Here is a 15,580-nt window from a genome sequence, read left to right on the forward strand (position 1 = left end):
TTTTTTAAATAAACACACGGCTAACAGCGGAGGAATCTAACCTGTGGAATGACGGAGGGCAGGAACGCTCCATCCATCACTGACCAGGAGCAGAACCGACACACGCATGAGCGGGAACTCACATTTTTCTTGGTCAAGGCCTGAAAATGAAAATGAAAGACGTCCTCCGCATAATAAGAAACTCAACTCAGCCCGAGGAAGATGTTCAGGAGGAACTGAAGGTTTGAAATGAAAACTTTGTGTTTTTTAATTTGTACTTTGTTTATAGTGGATGTATTTGAGTGGAGTCTACCCCCCCCCCCCCCCCCCCCCCCCCCCCCCCCCCTTCATATACACACACACACATAAATAATCAATGTTCATAAACAGCTCATGATATTACATATGAAGGAGTTTGAGAATGTCACAGAAACAAACTTCCCATGAGGAGGCTACAAAGACAAACATTTCAGAGTTCCCCAGCATGCCTCAGTAACTCTGTGAGAACCCCCCCCCCCCCTCCCTCGCCATGAACTTTGAGAGCCCTGGGAGAGTCGGGGGGGGGGTTAGATAGAGGAGTGGTTGGGTGGGCAGCCTGGAGAATGTAGAAATTGACTTCTAAACAGATGCAGTAATTCCATTTCCCCCCTTTTAAATTTGGTATGCAGGGGGCCAGCGTGTAACTCTACACCCACTATCGCCGCCGCTCACAGGAGGCGGGAGGCGTAGTCGGCAGTTGGTGGCTGGGCCCGCCGACTCTATCAGCCTTGTTAATCAATACGGGTTCCACTCCGATAGACAGCGATTGGTGCAACCGATGCTCGGCCTGTTATTCTCCTCGCCGCGGGCAGGAGGAGAGGGAGGCGCCTGTTTCCTCAGACTTTCACCTGCGGGGGGTCACAGCTCGGCTGGAGGCGGGCCCTGCCCAGCGTGAGGCCTCGGGATCGGGCCCAGAACGTACCGGCACTGGCACACATGTCTGAGGCGTGTCATTCCAACGTGAGGAAAATGTCCCACCTGCTCTGACAGGACACGTTGCTGCTGTGAGAGTAAAACTAAAATGCTGGACACTTTAATAAAATGAGCTTCACTGAGAGAAACTATTAATGTTTCACCCTTTTTATTTTGTTTCACGTTATTCGTTCAACATTTCCGTTCCGTTATAGGGAAGTGTCTGTTTTACCCCGAGATGACGGCGTTTGAATGAGCTAACACGAGCATCCTTCGGCAAATATGGAGTTTGCAGCTAATTAGTTGTGATAAAACCTGTGGATTGTGAAGACGTCTGTGCCTCAGCTCCATTTGAAGCTGATGAATCCAATAAGAGGTGTGAATGACTTTAATTAGTGCTATCACAATTCTGCATCTGCCTGTATCAGTTTATTCTCTTTGGGCTGAGCTCGGACACTGTTTACACACACACACACACACACACACACGCTGTCTTGTTTGTTGGGCCTGGTGGTGCGTTGCAGTAATCGCCGGCTCAGCAGGCTCTGAGTGAAACATTGGCACCAGCGTTAATATAAACAGCCCCCTCCCTTTAGTCCAAGACAACCCCCCGCTGTGGGCTAACAAGACCACATTAAACTCCCTTACCACACACACACACACACACACACACTCCCCCTGTATGTTCTCAGACATACTCTCACACTGTCTTACATCAGCATGTTTCCCCTCATTCCTTCACACGACTGTCGAACCGAGGCCGCACGACCACGCTCACAGGGAATTGTCGGTCAGTCACTCCAGCGGAGGGTGATTGACGGACGGCGTCAGACCTTCATTGTGTGGCTGTCAGAGCCACCTTTGTGATTTCACGTGAGCCCATGTGAACGTACAGCAGGAGAAGTCAAACACACGACACTAAAGTGAGGAGAGAAACGTTCTCCTGCTGCGTTCATGACAAAGTACAGAAAATGTCCGCACCCAATTTTCGGAACATTTCCAAATGAGTTAATGTCTGTAAACACATGATGACAGAACTGGCAGAGCTCAAGTCGATTAAACCCAGGAAGCATTTTTTTTAGTGTTTTGGATAATTGCATCACCTTTGACACCCCCCCCCCCCCCCCCCCCCCAACAACAACGACAACAAACGAGGACTCTGATAATTTAATATTTAAATGATTTGACAATGTCTTTCTTGTTTTGTAAGATGCACGAATGAAATCATCGGAAACAACTTGAAGTGACATGTGCGGAGCTGGAAGGACTTTTAAACAACAGAAATGTAAATCAACGTGTGAGAATTAACAATAAAAGCTTATTTAAGATAAATGTTTTGTAACGATCAAAGTTTAACGTGGAGGAAAATCAATACATTTTAATATTTCAATGCAAGGAGTCTGCCCCCTTAATTGAATGATTATGATAATTTAATTAATCTAATATATTTGAGAAAATCCTCTCAGCTTAAAAAAGTTACACAGGCTGAGTTAATGACAGTTTACTCCATATTGTCTGCAGCACTAATTACATCTCCTCCTTGTGTTTGCATTGTCTGTGTGTGTGTGTGTGTGTGTGTGTGTGTGTGTGTGTTAACAGAGACAATGTGATTATAACCCTTCCTCCAGGGTGAACATTTTAAACAAACACCTATAGAATGAGTCGTGGATTGACTTCTTCCCCATCCCCGCCCAGGCTGGGGGAGTGTCCTCGCTGCCCCTGTATAAAAACAAACACACCCTCCATCCATAGAGCATTCAGACAGAGAGAGAGAAAGAGAGAGAGAGAGACAGAAAGAGAGGGAAAGCGAGAGAGAGACTGACAGAATCACAGTGTGTGTGGAAGATCCACCATCACCTCTCTGCGCTCTAATATGACTCCAGCAGCTTCTCTGGGTTAAAGCGCGAGGACGCCGTGCGTAAAAGACGACCACGATGGAGCGGTGCATGGTCCCGGGATGGTGCGTGCTGTTGACCCTGGTCTGGCACGGGACGCACTGCATGGCGGCCAAGGAGCTCCAGTGCCAGGAGATCTCCGTGCCTCTGTGCAAGGGCATCGGCTACAATCACACCTACATGCCCAACCAGTTCAACCACGACACGCAGGACGAAGCCGGCCTGGAGGTGCACCAGTTCTGGCCGCTGGTGGAGATCAAGTGTTCCCCGGACCTGCGCTTCTTCCTGTGCAGCATGTACACGCCGATCTGCCTGGAAGACTACAAGAAGCCGCTGCCGCCGTGCAGGAGCGTGTGTGAGCGGGCCAAAGCTGGCTGCGCACCGCTCATGAGGCAGTACGGATTCCCGTGGCCGGACCGGATGAGGTGCGAGCTGCTGCCCGAGCAGGGAGACCAGGACACGCTGTGCATGGACTACAACCGGAGCGTGACCACGACTGCCTCCCCGGTGGTGGTGAAGCCGACCAACCGGCCCCTGAAGCCGTTCAATCCCAGAAAAAAGAGCGGCTATGGTCGCGGCATCCCCGGGAAACTCAAACCGGCAGCTCCACCGTGCGAGACGGGCTGTTTCTGCCGTGCGCCCATGGTGCCGGTGACCAGCGACAACCACCCGCTGCACAACCGCGTCAAGACGGGACAGATCCTGAACTGCGCCATGCCGTGCCACAACCCCTACTTCACCCAGGAGGAGAGGACTTTCACCGCCTTCTGGATCGGGCTGTGGTCCATCCTGTGCTTCATCTCCACTTTCGCCACCGTGGCGACTTTTCTCATCGACATGGAGAGGTTCAAGTACCCGGAGCGCCCCATCATATTCCTCTCCGCCTGCTACATGTTCGTGTCAGTCGGATACATCGTGAGACTGATCGCCGGACACGAGGAAGTGGCGTGCAACCGAGAGAACGGCGCGGAACACATCCACTATGAAACCACGGGTCCTGCGCTCTGCACCATCGTGTTCCTGCTCATCTACTTCTTCGGCATGGCCAGTTCCATCTGGTGGGTGATTCTCTCCCTCACCTGGTTCCTCGCCGCAGGGATGAAGTGGGGGAACGAGGCTATAGCCAGTTACGCACAGTACTTCCATCTGGCCGCCTGGCTCATCCCCAGCATGAAGTCCATAGCGGTTCTGGCTCTGAGTTCCGTGGACGGGGACTCTGTGGCTGGGATCTGCTACGTGGGAAACCAGAACCTGGATAACCTGCGGGGGTTCGTGTTGGCACCGCTGGTTATCTACCTGTTCATCGGCACCATGTTCCTGCTGGCCGGCTTCGTGTCACTCTTCCGGATCAGGAGCGTAATCAAGCAAGGGGGGACCAAGACTGACAAGCTGGAGCGGCTGATGATCCGGATCGGAGTGTTCACGGTTCTGTACACGGTCCCGGCCACTGTCATCGTGGCGTGTTACTTTTACGAGCAGCACAACCAGCAGACGTGGGAGATTACGCACAACTGTACGTGTAAGACGGACCCGAGCAGGCAGAAGCCGGACTACGCTGTGTTCATGCTGAAATACTTCATGTGTCTCCTGGTGGGCATCACCTCGGGGGCCTGGGTCTGGTCCGGGAAGACGCTGGACTCCTGGAGGACTTTCTGCACGCGGTGCTGCTGGGGGAGCAAAGCCTCCGCGGGCTCCATGTACAGCGACGTGAGCACGGGACTGACCTGGAGGTCCGGGACGGCGAGCTCCGTCTCCTGCCCCAAACAAATGCCTCTGTCTCGGGTTTGATTGCATCTTTTACCCCTTGTCACGGAAAAAAGAAAAAACTATAGAACCAGCGGATACCAGCTCTTTTTTTGGGGGGGGGGGGGGGGGGGGGGGGGCGGAGGGGGACGGACTGATTTTAAAAGTTTTTATTTGTTAAATTATTACACGTGAGTCACCAAACATGCCAGGTTTCATGGGATCCTGGTCGTGAGCACTCCTGATGTGAACTCTGCTTCTGAAAGTTTTAAAATCAGGTTGGGGAAGTGCTCGTCCTTTGCCTTATCCAAATGACGTCCTTATGTTTGAATAGAGGGGGTGGGGTGGGGGGTGGGGGGGGGGGGGGGGGGGGGGTTTGACTAATTGTGTTGGGATTGTCCATCAGCGTGTTGTAATTAGCTCATTAATGAAAGCCTAATGGCTTCTCCTTAAATAATGGGGCTGTGAGCTGCAGAACAATGTACCTGGCACTAAGAATGCAGAGCCTCATCTGGGCTTAATTGAATGCGCACAGCTGACAAGATCCCTTTTGTCGATAGGCTACATGGTGAAGCTGAAGCTCTTCTCACTGTAAAGAAAGAACCGCTGTGTCTTAAAACACAAACTCCACAGTTTCTCTGCTCTGGATCCAAACCGGAGCCACGTTCTGTCTCTCCACACGTACACTAATCAATGCCTTAATACTGTCTCATATACGGGTTGCATCAGCGCGTAAAGTGTATTTATATAATTATTGGTGTACATAGATTGTACATTTTGTATATGGAAATTTATGAGATTGTAAATATGTATAATTCCACTTTGATAGAAGATTTTATTTTGAGAATAAAACAAGTTTTTATGGAATTCTTTTCACCTGGTGCGTCCTGGTCATTGTCGACAAAACTTGTGTCCTGGTAAAAAACTATTTGTTGTGCCAGAGCGCACAGTCCTGGGGGGTGGTGGGGGATTTTAAAGCTTCTGGCAGAGACGGATTCATTTATATGTAACTCAGAGTTGTAGCTGGCCTGTTGGGCCACATGTGAGATAGTTAAGCTCCTGTAAACCTCCGCTGAGTTGCAGGTTCTCACGCTGAGAGACGCGGGGAACAACATCATCATGGCAATGGAGACACCACAGGTGGTCCTCTCAGTTTAATGCTCCCTGGGCTCCAGGCTCCTGCCCTTTCTTAAAACCCCTGATCCGAGCTAAACGTGTCACATTTAACATACAATGAAGTGAATTAACTTCACCAGGTCTGCAACTGCATCCTGGTTTTCCTACTTTTTGGAACATGTGCATCAGGAGGGAGATTTTTCCTTCCTCTTATTCATCCAGTTTGTCACAAGAACTTGGAAGAAACAACTCAAACATTTAGATTCTCTATAATTTAAACATGCAGCAATTTAAATGTCGTTAAATACTTGTAACTTGACTTGTAGGTTGGCAGCTCAGGTTCCTCGAGGTACAATCGCCTGAGTGTCATCATTAAGACATCAGCGGGGATGTGCACACTTGTAACTGCAGACTGACACAACGTCTGTCGTGTTTAAAGTTAATTACCGTAGTGTCTGTGTGTGTGTGTGGTCTGTTTATCCAGGGAAAGGTCCGTGCGTAATGGCTGCTAGGGCGCATGAGAAGGGTCTAGTTTTTTTTGCCTCCAGTGTGAGAAAATACTGCTTCTCTTCAAAATGTTTAAAAACCACTGCACAGTGTGTTTAAATCATCTATAAACTCAGAGGACACGAGACAGAAAAGCCAACGAGCTCCTCTGGAGAAGAGTCTGGATACGGTTATATTCTGCTGCCACCTTGTGGTCAAACGGCCATAGAGCAGAAACGACTGATTCAGCTAATCTTCACATTTTGCTTAATAAAAAAAGTAAATTTTTTAAAAACAAGATACAAAGTTCACTTGTTTCTGACGCACATTTATGTCCTGAAACTCTTAATTTTTTTAATTCAAAATTTACCTTAAATGCACTTAAACATCTGAAGTAAAGAAATCATGTCCACGGCTGTTGTTCAAACACGCTCAACTGCAGCTGAAGTTCACATGTGAAGAGTTCAGACCTGATGGAGGGTCACAGTTTAAGAAGTCAAATTCAGCATTGAAACAAGGGAACAAGATTGAGGCCCAGTTCAGACCTGGTATTGACACCCGGCCCCAGAATGATGTTTTAGAAATCATTATCTGTGGCCAACAACAAATCAATACAAGGGCGGAGGATTGTAAAGGTATATTTGATTCTTTGTGAAACTATATCGGGTCAGGAGACGTCAGCTGGACAATAAAACAAGAATTTTCACAACATTACTTTATTATTATTATTACAACCGTTTCTTTTACTCAGTAAATCATCGAGGGGTGGCCCTCATTTGAAATGTAATCAAGTTAAACAACTCAGGGGCAAAAGAATAAATAATGTCACGATTTACCTCCAAAAAGCCGAACTGTGACAACTTTGACCAAATATGTCTCCGTCAATTATCATCATCAATCATCAGATGAGGAGACGGCAGGTCCTGTTTACTTATTTCAATGAGAACAAATTGCTCTGCACTGCTTGTTAACCATGAGACAGCTTTACTTCCTCTACCCGTGTGTGTGTGTGTGTGTGTGTGTGTGTGTGTGTGTGTGTGTGTGTGTGTGTGTGTGTGTGTGTGTGTGTGTGTGTGTGTGGCATGTTCCTTCAAGCCCCAAAGCCAAAATCAACAGAGGAAATGGGTTGAGAGGTCGAGGCTGATTCATCTCCTCCTAACGTAAACAAGACACTGACTTCAGGAAGAGCTCGACGCTCAGAGATGCTGGAGGTGAAGAGCAACTCCTCTTCATCGGCTCTGTGAATCCAGCCTCTGTGTAATGAGCTGCTCGGTCTCTGATTGGTTTGTTCTGACGCACACACACTGTGAAAGGTCACACAGCAGCGGGGAGCTTTCGATTTCAGAATGTGGACAAAGATGTGCGGGAAGCGTTTTCTACTTTCAGTAACAATAAGAATGAATCAGTCGTCGTTCAGAGACAGATCTGTCTGATGGACAGATGGATACTAACGTCAGACTCCTGCAGCTCATAGAATAAAAGTCATCAGTCAGAAAGGTTCGTCCTCTGTAAGTCTCCCACTCAGCTTTTCAGGCTTTGCTCTATATTTTCAGATTTGCCTCATATTTGACAGTTTAATCTGGATCGACCACCTCTGCTGCAGACTGAAACCAGAATAACACACAGTAGAGCCTCAAACACATTCATGTACCAACCGTCCTTAAATTACACACACTCATGAATACCAGTCCCATAGATATTGAATGATTCCCTGGGAAATGAGAATGAGAGAGTGAAAACGTGAAACTAAAACAAACAACATCACACAAGCTAATTAGCTTGATGATAAATCTGAGGTCTGTAAAGTTTAAGTGTTGGATTATTTTTTTGACCTGCCGGCTCGTGTGAGTGTGTGTGTGTGTGTGTGTGTGTGGGGGGGGGGGGGGGGGGGGGTTGTAGAGGTGAGAGGTTAAAGGTCATGTTTGTCATACCTGGGATTCTCTGCTGGGGCTAAGAAGAGAGCAGCTCCTCAATCTGAGGTGCTGCAGCAGAGAACAAGCACAGTGTGATCGTTGAATGGTTTCCAGACTGAGGAGATTGGACAGATGTTATTGATTTTACTCATGAGGATCAGTTTACGTGTCACATGCAGATTCAGTCAAGTTGTGAAAACAGTCGAATAAATCTGGCGGGATCATCTCAGATTGGGCAAATTCAGGAAAGATGGTATTGAGTTGCATCATGTTACATTAATTATAGGATTTTAATCATACTTGGGACTAAAAAGACGAATATCTCTTTGTCTTCTTAAGAGTTTATGACTTTGTGTTGGTTGATAATTGTATAAAAAAGAATTATTTTGTTTTAAAACTGATAGAAACAAGACCTGGTCGGCATTTGTGAACGTAGATATTCAAGAGCAGCTTATCATTTGTCAGCCGCTCTATAAATCTTCAGTCAGAAAGTCAAAGCAAAGACGAGACCTGGATCAATCGTCTGTTATTAGCACCAAGGGAGGATGAATGGATTTTGTTTCCAGAGTCGTACCCATCAAGGAGAAACTCATCTATACCACCTCAAAGGTGAAGAGGATGCTGGGTAGTCAATATTTGCGATGCCCTCTCTCTGATGTGGTCACTGTTGAGAGCGTCTCAGTCTCGTCTGTCTCAGTCGGTGTGTTGTTGCAGGCGGCTGCAGAGTTAACTTCAGTGGATCGACTCCTGATCAGTTATAACATTAAAAACAATTTTTTAACCCTGACAACTTTTTAAATGATCATTTCAAACTTTATACTCTCAGGTGCTGATGTGTTTATTTGATAGGAACAGTGTTTGTTAATCCACAGAAAAAGATTGTAAAGAAACCAGAGGTAGAGCTGTTGGCTAATTTTTTATATATTCTGAATCTGGCAGTTTATCAGATCAGTTTAAATCATTTTAGCAGTAACTCAAATTACTTTTTCACAGTTCTATTGTGTTTTAAGTCATATTATAGCATATTATAGAACTAGATTATGTTTCAGGCATAAACAAATGTGTTTTTATTATATTCTATCATTACAAACTCATAAAAAATATATTTTTCACCTGTCACTCTCATGTTCTTTTCTCTACTGCATTACTCAGAACTGGCCACTAGATGTCAGTAAAAGCAGCACTATGCTCAGGACATGTGAAAGTAATGTGGCCAAATGTATGTGGACAGGCTTTTGTAGATTTATGGATGCATGGAGCCCTGACCTCGAACCCATTAAATATGAGTAGGATGAACTGAAACGCCGACTGTGACCAGCCGGCTATCCCACAGCTCCAGCATCTGACCTCACCAAGCAGCGCCCTGCAGCCGGGTCACTAAAAACTGTGACCAGCCTCCGGAGAACAGTGGAGACGGTTCCATCAGCTGAGATATGAGATGTGCAGTTATCACACTCGGCTGTTATGTGGCGTCCGCACACTTTTGGCCATGCAGGTCCTCTATATTGAGTTTTAGACGTTGTCAGACATCCTGTTTTGAAGTTGTGTTGTGACCGATGTTATATGATGATACAGATGTGGGACAGAGCAGAGCCTGTGACGTGACGAGAAATTCTTTCAGTGTGAGGGTTTTGTGTTGAAGCATAAATCTGTGGGAGGTCAGCAACACACACACACACACACACACACACACACACACACACACACACACACACACACACACACTGTCACCTTCAGGGACACTTTTACATGCATGTGTGGGGTCAACAGGTTTGCTTGTGTGACCTTTTGACCTCCACCAGAGACAGTGTGGTCCTTTCTCCGAGCACCCGACTGACCACTGTTCCACCCCCGCTAATGTTTCTGCATGTCGTAGCTGCTCCAAATACCACAGCAGAAGAAGAAGGGGAAGGGTCTGAGGCATGTGTTAGGGTCATGGCTGCACTGGCGGTATTGTGCACAGGGGTTGTGCTGTTAAAATGTTATATTCCAGTAATTGCGGATGAGTTTGTTGCTGCTGGAGCGATGTTTGTCAAGAAAGAGAAAATAATGAATCCAAATATTAAAGGAAAGAACTTCCCTTCTTTGCTGTTTGGTTCCGAACCCTCAAAAGGTTTTGTATTTTATTAACCACGGAGTCAAATGTGACTGTGATCGTTCACCAGCTTCTGTATCAAACCTTAGAACAAGTTGATGTTGAGCGATGGTGGCGAGGAGGGTTGAAGGACTGGGGTCATGCGAGCAGGTTCGGCTCGGGTCGGGTCACGGCGGGGTTGTGGGGTGCTCGTGTGAGATGTCGGAGGTCAGGTCAGTGTGTCTGTTGTGGCTGCCAGCGCCCGGTGATCCAGACAACAGCTGAGCGCCGTAACTTCGGCCGCATCAAGGTCAGACACTGTTTGTTTGAGCGTCTCATGTTCTCACGGCAAAACAATTGTGTTAGAGAGACTTTGTGGGGCGTCCAGAAGAAGAACTATGTGAAGCAGTTTTACTAAACGAGTTAAATCTGAGCAGTTCACTTTATTATCAAACATTCAGAAACAACATGCGTCCAAAAACTACACTTTAATCTTGTTTCGCGAAACCAGGATTTTGACAGAATTGTAACGACACCTGTTTGAACGAACCCTTGACACCTCTCTCCAATTTTTTACATCGTAACAAAGAGCAAAGCCGGAGAAGAAGGAGTGAGAGACGTATTTATTCACGTTAATCATAAATCAGTTTTGGTGAAAGTGTGAGAGATGAACACGTTCACATTAGAAGCTGATTGTAAAAGTATGTTAATTGATTTAATTGATAGCAGCCAGACAAAATTAGCTAAAGAGTATAAAGCTTTGTGGGTCGATGTCGACATCAGCAAAACCTTTCACGCCATACTCGTATATATATAAAAAATATTAATCAGTGCAGCTACAATTTCTAACGATTCTTCCTTTACAGTTCAAACATGTTAATTGTGCTTCAGATAATAGTTAAAGCTCATTTCCTGGGCCAGTCACACCCACGCCCTCTTGTCCTGGGACTCGCTGCTGTCAGACTGTTGGCTTGAGTTCATTTCGGCCGGGCTGCTCTGGCACTGCAGCTGTTTGACACCCATCGGTGGCACCCTGGGGCTCAGCGGCCCCCTGTCTGGGCGGGGGGAAAGCGGAGGTCTCAGGTGGGTGTGGAGGACAAAGGGACTTGGCACAGGATTGCTCATAGGAGTAGGTGAACGAGGCATGTCCGCCTTAGTGTCTTTGTCATCTGGGCTCTTCTCATTGGTCGATACACTAGTTTTACGGGTCGGCCCGCCATTCGTTATTGTTGAGAGGAGTTCACCATTTGACACAACACCAGCCGCCTGATTTTCATCCTTGTCGGCCTCCGTTGAGCGTCCACTCGGGCTGATTCTTCTGGTTGGAAGAACGTCGTTGTCTTCAGCCATGGTTGTCGTTGTGAACATGCTGCTTTGCTCCCCTTTACTCAACTCCTCCATCAGCATCTTCTTCGTCCTCCTCCATCGCACCATTGCCTTCATGGAGCTCACCAGGTCGACCAAACTGAGCAGAACGGACAGGGAGGAAACACCCAGCATGAAGTTCAGCATCAAGGTCTTTTCTGTGGGTCTGGAGACGTAGCATTCGACCCCAGATGTGCAGGGAGCCTCGTAACAGAGGAAGCTCTTTGGAACCGACAATCCAAAGAGAAAAAACTGGACCGCTCCGAATACCACCTCGAGAAGGATTCGCAGAATAACAGCGAAGAAGTAAGCGCAGTAGAAACGTGGCGCTCCCCATTCACGAGGGAGGTCATGAAGAGGAGCTTTATGCAGGGACAGTTCTCCGGAAGAGCTGGAGTTCTCGAGTGAAGCTCCTCGACTCCTGTCGCTGCAGGAGGCTCCAGAGTGAGGATGTGACAACAGTCTGTGCACGACGTGGGTTGCAAACAGCACATTTGGCAGACAGAGAAGAATGAGGTGGAAGAACCAGAGACGGAGGACGGACATGGGAGAAAATGCATCAAAACAGACATTGGAGCAGCCTGGTTGGATGGTGTTACAGATGAATCTCTCCTGCTCGTCGCTGAAGAGAGTGAAACCGGCCAGCAGGACGGAGAGAGCACGTAGAACCAGCATCAGCACCCACCAGGTTTTGCCTGAAATAGAAAAGCGACGATCAAGTAACAAACAATATAATGAGGTCAGTGATAATGTCTCGTAATCTACTGGTTTTTCAAGACGTGTGAAAACCTTGAAAGAAAGTCATAAACGTAATTAAGGAAGAAGTATCATGATGCTGAATATAACACAACTGGCAAAATGGGTAAAAGGAAATTTATGTTATAAAACTGGAAAAATTTAGAGTAAACCTTGTTTGTGCAGCAGCTTTCAAACAAGAATATATTCATATAAAACTACTCACAAAATTCAGAATACACTGAATTTTCAAGCTATTATATCTTTTTATTATACCAAAATCAAATCAGCTCTGTCTTTTCCTGCCCTTGAAAAAAATGTTATTCATGCATTTGTCGTCTCACGTCTGGACGTCTGCAAACGATATGATACGACTGCAGACGTTCTATTCAATCAGCGAGCCAGTTAAATTTAGGATTGATTTTAAGATTCTTTAAATAACTTTCAAAGGGACCAGGTTATATTACAGAGCGACTAACTTCCTGTGCTCCGAGACGTAAACTAAGATCCAACCAACACTAGTATAGTTAAAATCATCTGATTTTAAATTGTTGTTTAAATCATGTTTTTGGATGGAAAGACAGATTTAAACTGGTTTTAATGGATGTCATTTGTTTTTAATACTTGTTTTATTCCCTTGTTTAGATAAGTGCTATAGAAGTAAACCTTTATTATTCTGAATTAGACACAAATATAAAATGACTAACAACACAGTAGAAGCGAAGGGATGAAATAACATCACTACTATTTAATAAGAGCGGTCAAACAGAATATATCTTACCGATGAAGGACACATTATGGCTGATGGTGATGAAGAGAAGATCCGTTGTTCTCATCATCCTCCTTGTTCAGAAGTGTTGGAGAATTTAAATGGACGTGCTGCTGCGTTGTTGCCCACTTCTCCGCTGGTCCAAACGTACTCTCCACTGAACACAGTCACCTCTAACGCTCTGTACCCGCCTGCAGAGGCCAGGACCTGTGCAGGGAGCTATTCTTACCAGGCGACCGCCGGAGCATTGTTGGGATGTCAAGGTGCCGGTCAAACTCACAGGAAGCTGCACAACCATCAAGTTAAGCTCCACAGATAAATGTTGTGTCATAAGTCATAATACTGAGATATTAGGTCATAATAATAAGAGGTTAAGTCATAATAATGATAAAATAAGTCATAATAATGATAAACTAAGTCACAATAATGAGATATTAAATCATATTAATGATAAACTAAGTCATAATAATGATAAACTAAGTCATAATAATGATAAACTAAGTCGTAATAATGAGATATTAGGTCATAATAATAAGAGATTAAGTCATAATAATGATAAACTAAGTCACAATAATGAGATATTAAGTCTTAATAATGGTAAACTAAGTCATAATAATGATAAACTAAGTCATAATAATGAGATATTAAGTCATAATAATGATAAACTAAGTCATAATAATGATAAACTAAGTCATAATAATGATAAACTAAGTCATATTAATTAGATATTAAGTCTTAATAATGGTAAACTAAGTCATAATAATGATAAACTAAGTCATATTAATTAGATATTAAGTCTTAATAATGGTAAACTAAGTCATAATAATGATAAACTAAGTCATAATAATGAGATATTAGGTCATAATAATACGAGATTAAGTCATAATAATGAGAAACTAAGTCATAATAATGAGATATTAAGTCATAATAATGATAAACTAAGTCATAATAATGAGAAACTAAGTCATAATAATGAGATATTAAGTCATAATAATGAGAAACTAAGTCATAATAATGAAATATTAGGTCATAATAATAAGAGATTAAATCATAATAATGATAAACTAAGTCTTAATAATGATATTTTGAGAACGTGTCTTATTATACTGACACATATTATAATAACAGGAGGTTTATTTGAACATCAGTGAGATATAATAAATATAATAAAGATAAAATCCTCTGCTGGTCACGTGTGCAGTATTTTTATAGTGCAGCAGACCCGGAAGTTGCAGGTTGTGACGGAGGACAGCGGCAGACACGTGGTTTCGATCAGCAGATAAATTGCGGCTCGGCTCCATTAACTCTCTCTCTCTCTTCCTCGTTGCGGTGACGGAGGTCGAGCGTGTTTCTGCGGAGGAATCGAACATGTTCTGTTCGTCTTCGATCAGCGGCCCTCAGGTTCGTGTCACATGTGATTGGTGTGTGTTTGTCTGTGTGTTAAGTGTGTGTTTGTTGTGGTTGTGGCTCTGATCTCCATTGTTCGCCTCCACGCTTCAGACCTCGTGGTTGTTTCACTCATGAGAAGTAAAACTGCGTCTGAGTGAGGGAACATTTCTAATAATCAGATTATCTTTATTATTATCATCATCTCTACCGAGGCTCACGTGTTGTGGTTTGAATCTGGTTTTGTTATTAGATAATTTTAAATGATTTACATGTTTCAGTGTTTCCTGGAGGGAGCAGGTCACTGAGCTGAAACACAAGCTCGATCCTTTTCTTCTAAACCCCTGGTTTCATCCCAAACATCGCATCCCACGTGTTTCTCCGTTTAGTGAGTGGTCCTGTTTAGTTTTAATCTAAATTTGATTGATTGGTTCACACGTGCGTCACTAACTGGTTACATCAGCTCATTTCCTCCCTGGTCTTATTTGGAGCTGTGACCCAAACGTAAAAAACTAAGGAACTTTACAATACTTGTACTTAACTGAAATACAGAACCTTGTAACTGAGCACAGCACCCGAGTAAATGAACTCTCCTCAACCATTTAGCTCAGTCAAACTCCAATGATGATCTGCAGTCCGTGTTTCACCTGAAGCTCATGATTATACTCTTTACTGCACTGATGGGTTTGACGGAACAGATGCTGCCCGTGTTTTATTTTCGTTGCACGTTGAGACTAACGGAGCTCATTTTGTTTTTATGATTTCAGAGCCCCGACCTGGACGAGCTGATGAGATGAGGTCAGTACCGGTGGTCGTCTTCTACAGTTTAACGACGCGTGAAGTCGAACATGATTCTAAGACCTGCTGCATGTTATGTTGGTGTACAAGGATCACAAGAGCTGCCCTCTGTCATTTATTTAAATTCAGGCCTTTCTTGACTAAATAGAATTTGACACCCTTTTAAAATCAGCTTAATAATTTCTCCTGTTCTTCTTCCAGGTAATGGGAACGATGGATAAATGCTGGATCGCCTCGTTTTTGTAATTTAAAGGTGAAACTAAGCTAAATATTTCTACTGTCCCAGTTGTAGGTCAACATATGCTTGTAATTTTGTATAAACTGTGCCGTTGCTCTCAAATAAAGAAAAGTGTTTTAAACTGCAGTGTTT

The 15,580-nt window shown here is 44.8% G+C and overlaps 2 protein-coding genes and 1 long non-coding RNA gene across 3 annotated transcripts; 2 read left to right on the forward strand and 1 right to left on the reverse strand.

Annotated features, from left to right (window-relative positions):
* Nucleotides 1–2,671: 2,671 nt before the first annotated feature.
* LOC109642131 (frizzled-8-like) lies at nt 2,672–5,435 on the forward strand. The gene has a single exon (XM_020106811.2). The coding sequence runs from the start codon at nt 2,865–2,867 to the stop codon at nt 4,611–4,613; it is 1,749 nt and encodes a 582-aa protein (XP_019962370.1). The 5' UTR covers nt 2,672–2,864; the 3' UTR covers nt 4,614–5,435.
* A 5,204-nt stretch (nt 5,436–10,639) lies between these two features.
* On the reverse strand, nt 10,640–13,332 carry LOC109642135 (gap junction delta-4 protein-like). Its single transcript, XM_069511303.1, has 2 exons — nt 13,039–13,332; nt 10,640–12,217 (listed from the first exon to the last, which is right to left on the reverse strand). Exons 1-2 carry the CDS (start codon nt 13,094–13,096, stop codon nt 11,079–11,081), a joined length of 1,197 nt encoding a protein of 398 aa, XP_069367404.1. The 5' UTR covers nt 13,097–13,332; the 3' UTR covers nt 10,640–11,078.
* A 932-nt stretch (nt 13,333–14,264) lies between these two features.
* Nucleotides 14,265–15,569, forward strand: LOC109642134 (uncharacterized). Its single transcript, XR_002203636.2, has 3 exons — nt 14,265–14,427; nt 15,180–15,210; nt 15,412–15,569. It is a non-coding gene; the product is annotated as an uncharacterized lncRNA (long non-coding RNA).
* Nucleotides 15,570–15,580: the final 11 nt, after the last annotated feature.

This window comes from Paralichthys olivaceus, chromosome 16, assembly GCF_024713975.1.
Source record: "Paralichthys olivaceus isolate ysfri-2021 chromosome 16, ASM2471397v2, whole genome shotgun sequence".
In the NCBI taxonomy this organism is placed as follows: domain Eukaryota; kingdom Metazoa; phylum Chordata; class Actinopteri; order Pleuronectiformes; family Paralichthyidae; genus Paralichthys; species Paralichthys olivaceus.

Coding starts and splice junctions, on each gene's coding strand:
- LOC109642135 (XM_069511303.1), bottom strand. CDS start 13,096: ATGATGAGAACAACGGATCTTCTCTTCATCACCATCAGCCATAATGTG. Junction 12,218..13,038: donor CCATAATGTGTCCTTCATCG/GTAAGATATATT, acceptor TTTCTATTTCAG/GCAAAACCTGGTGGGTGCTG.
- LOC109642131 (XM_020106811.2), top strand. CDS start 2,865: ATGGAGCGGTGCATGGTCCCGGGATGGTGCGTGCTGTTGACCCTGGTC.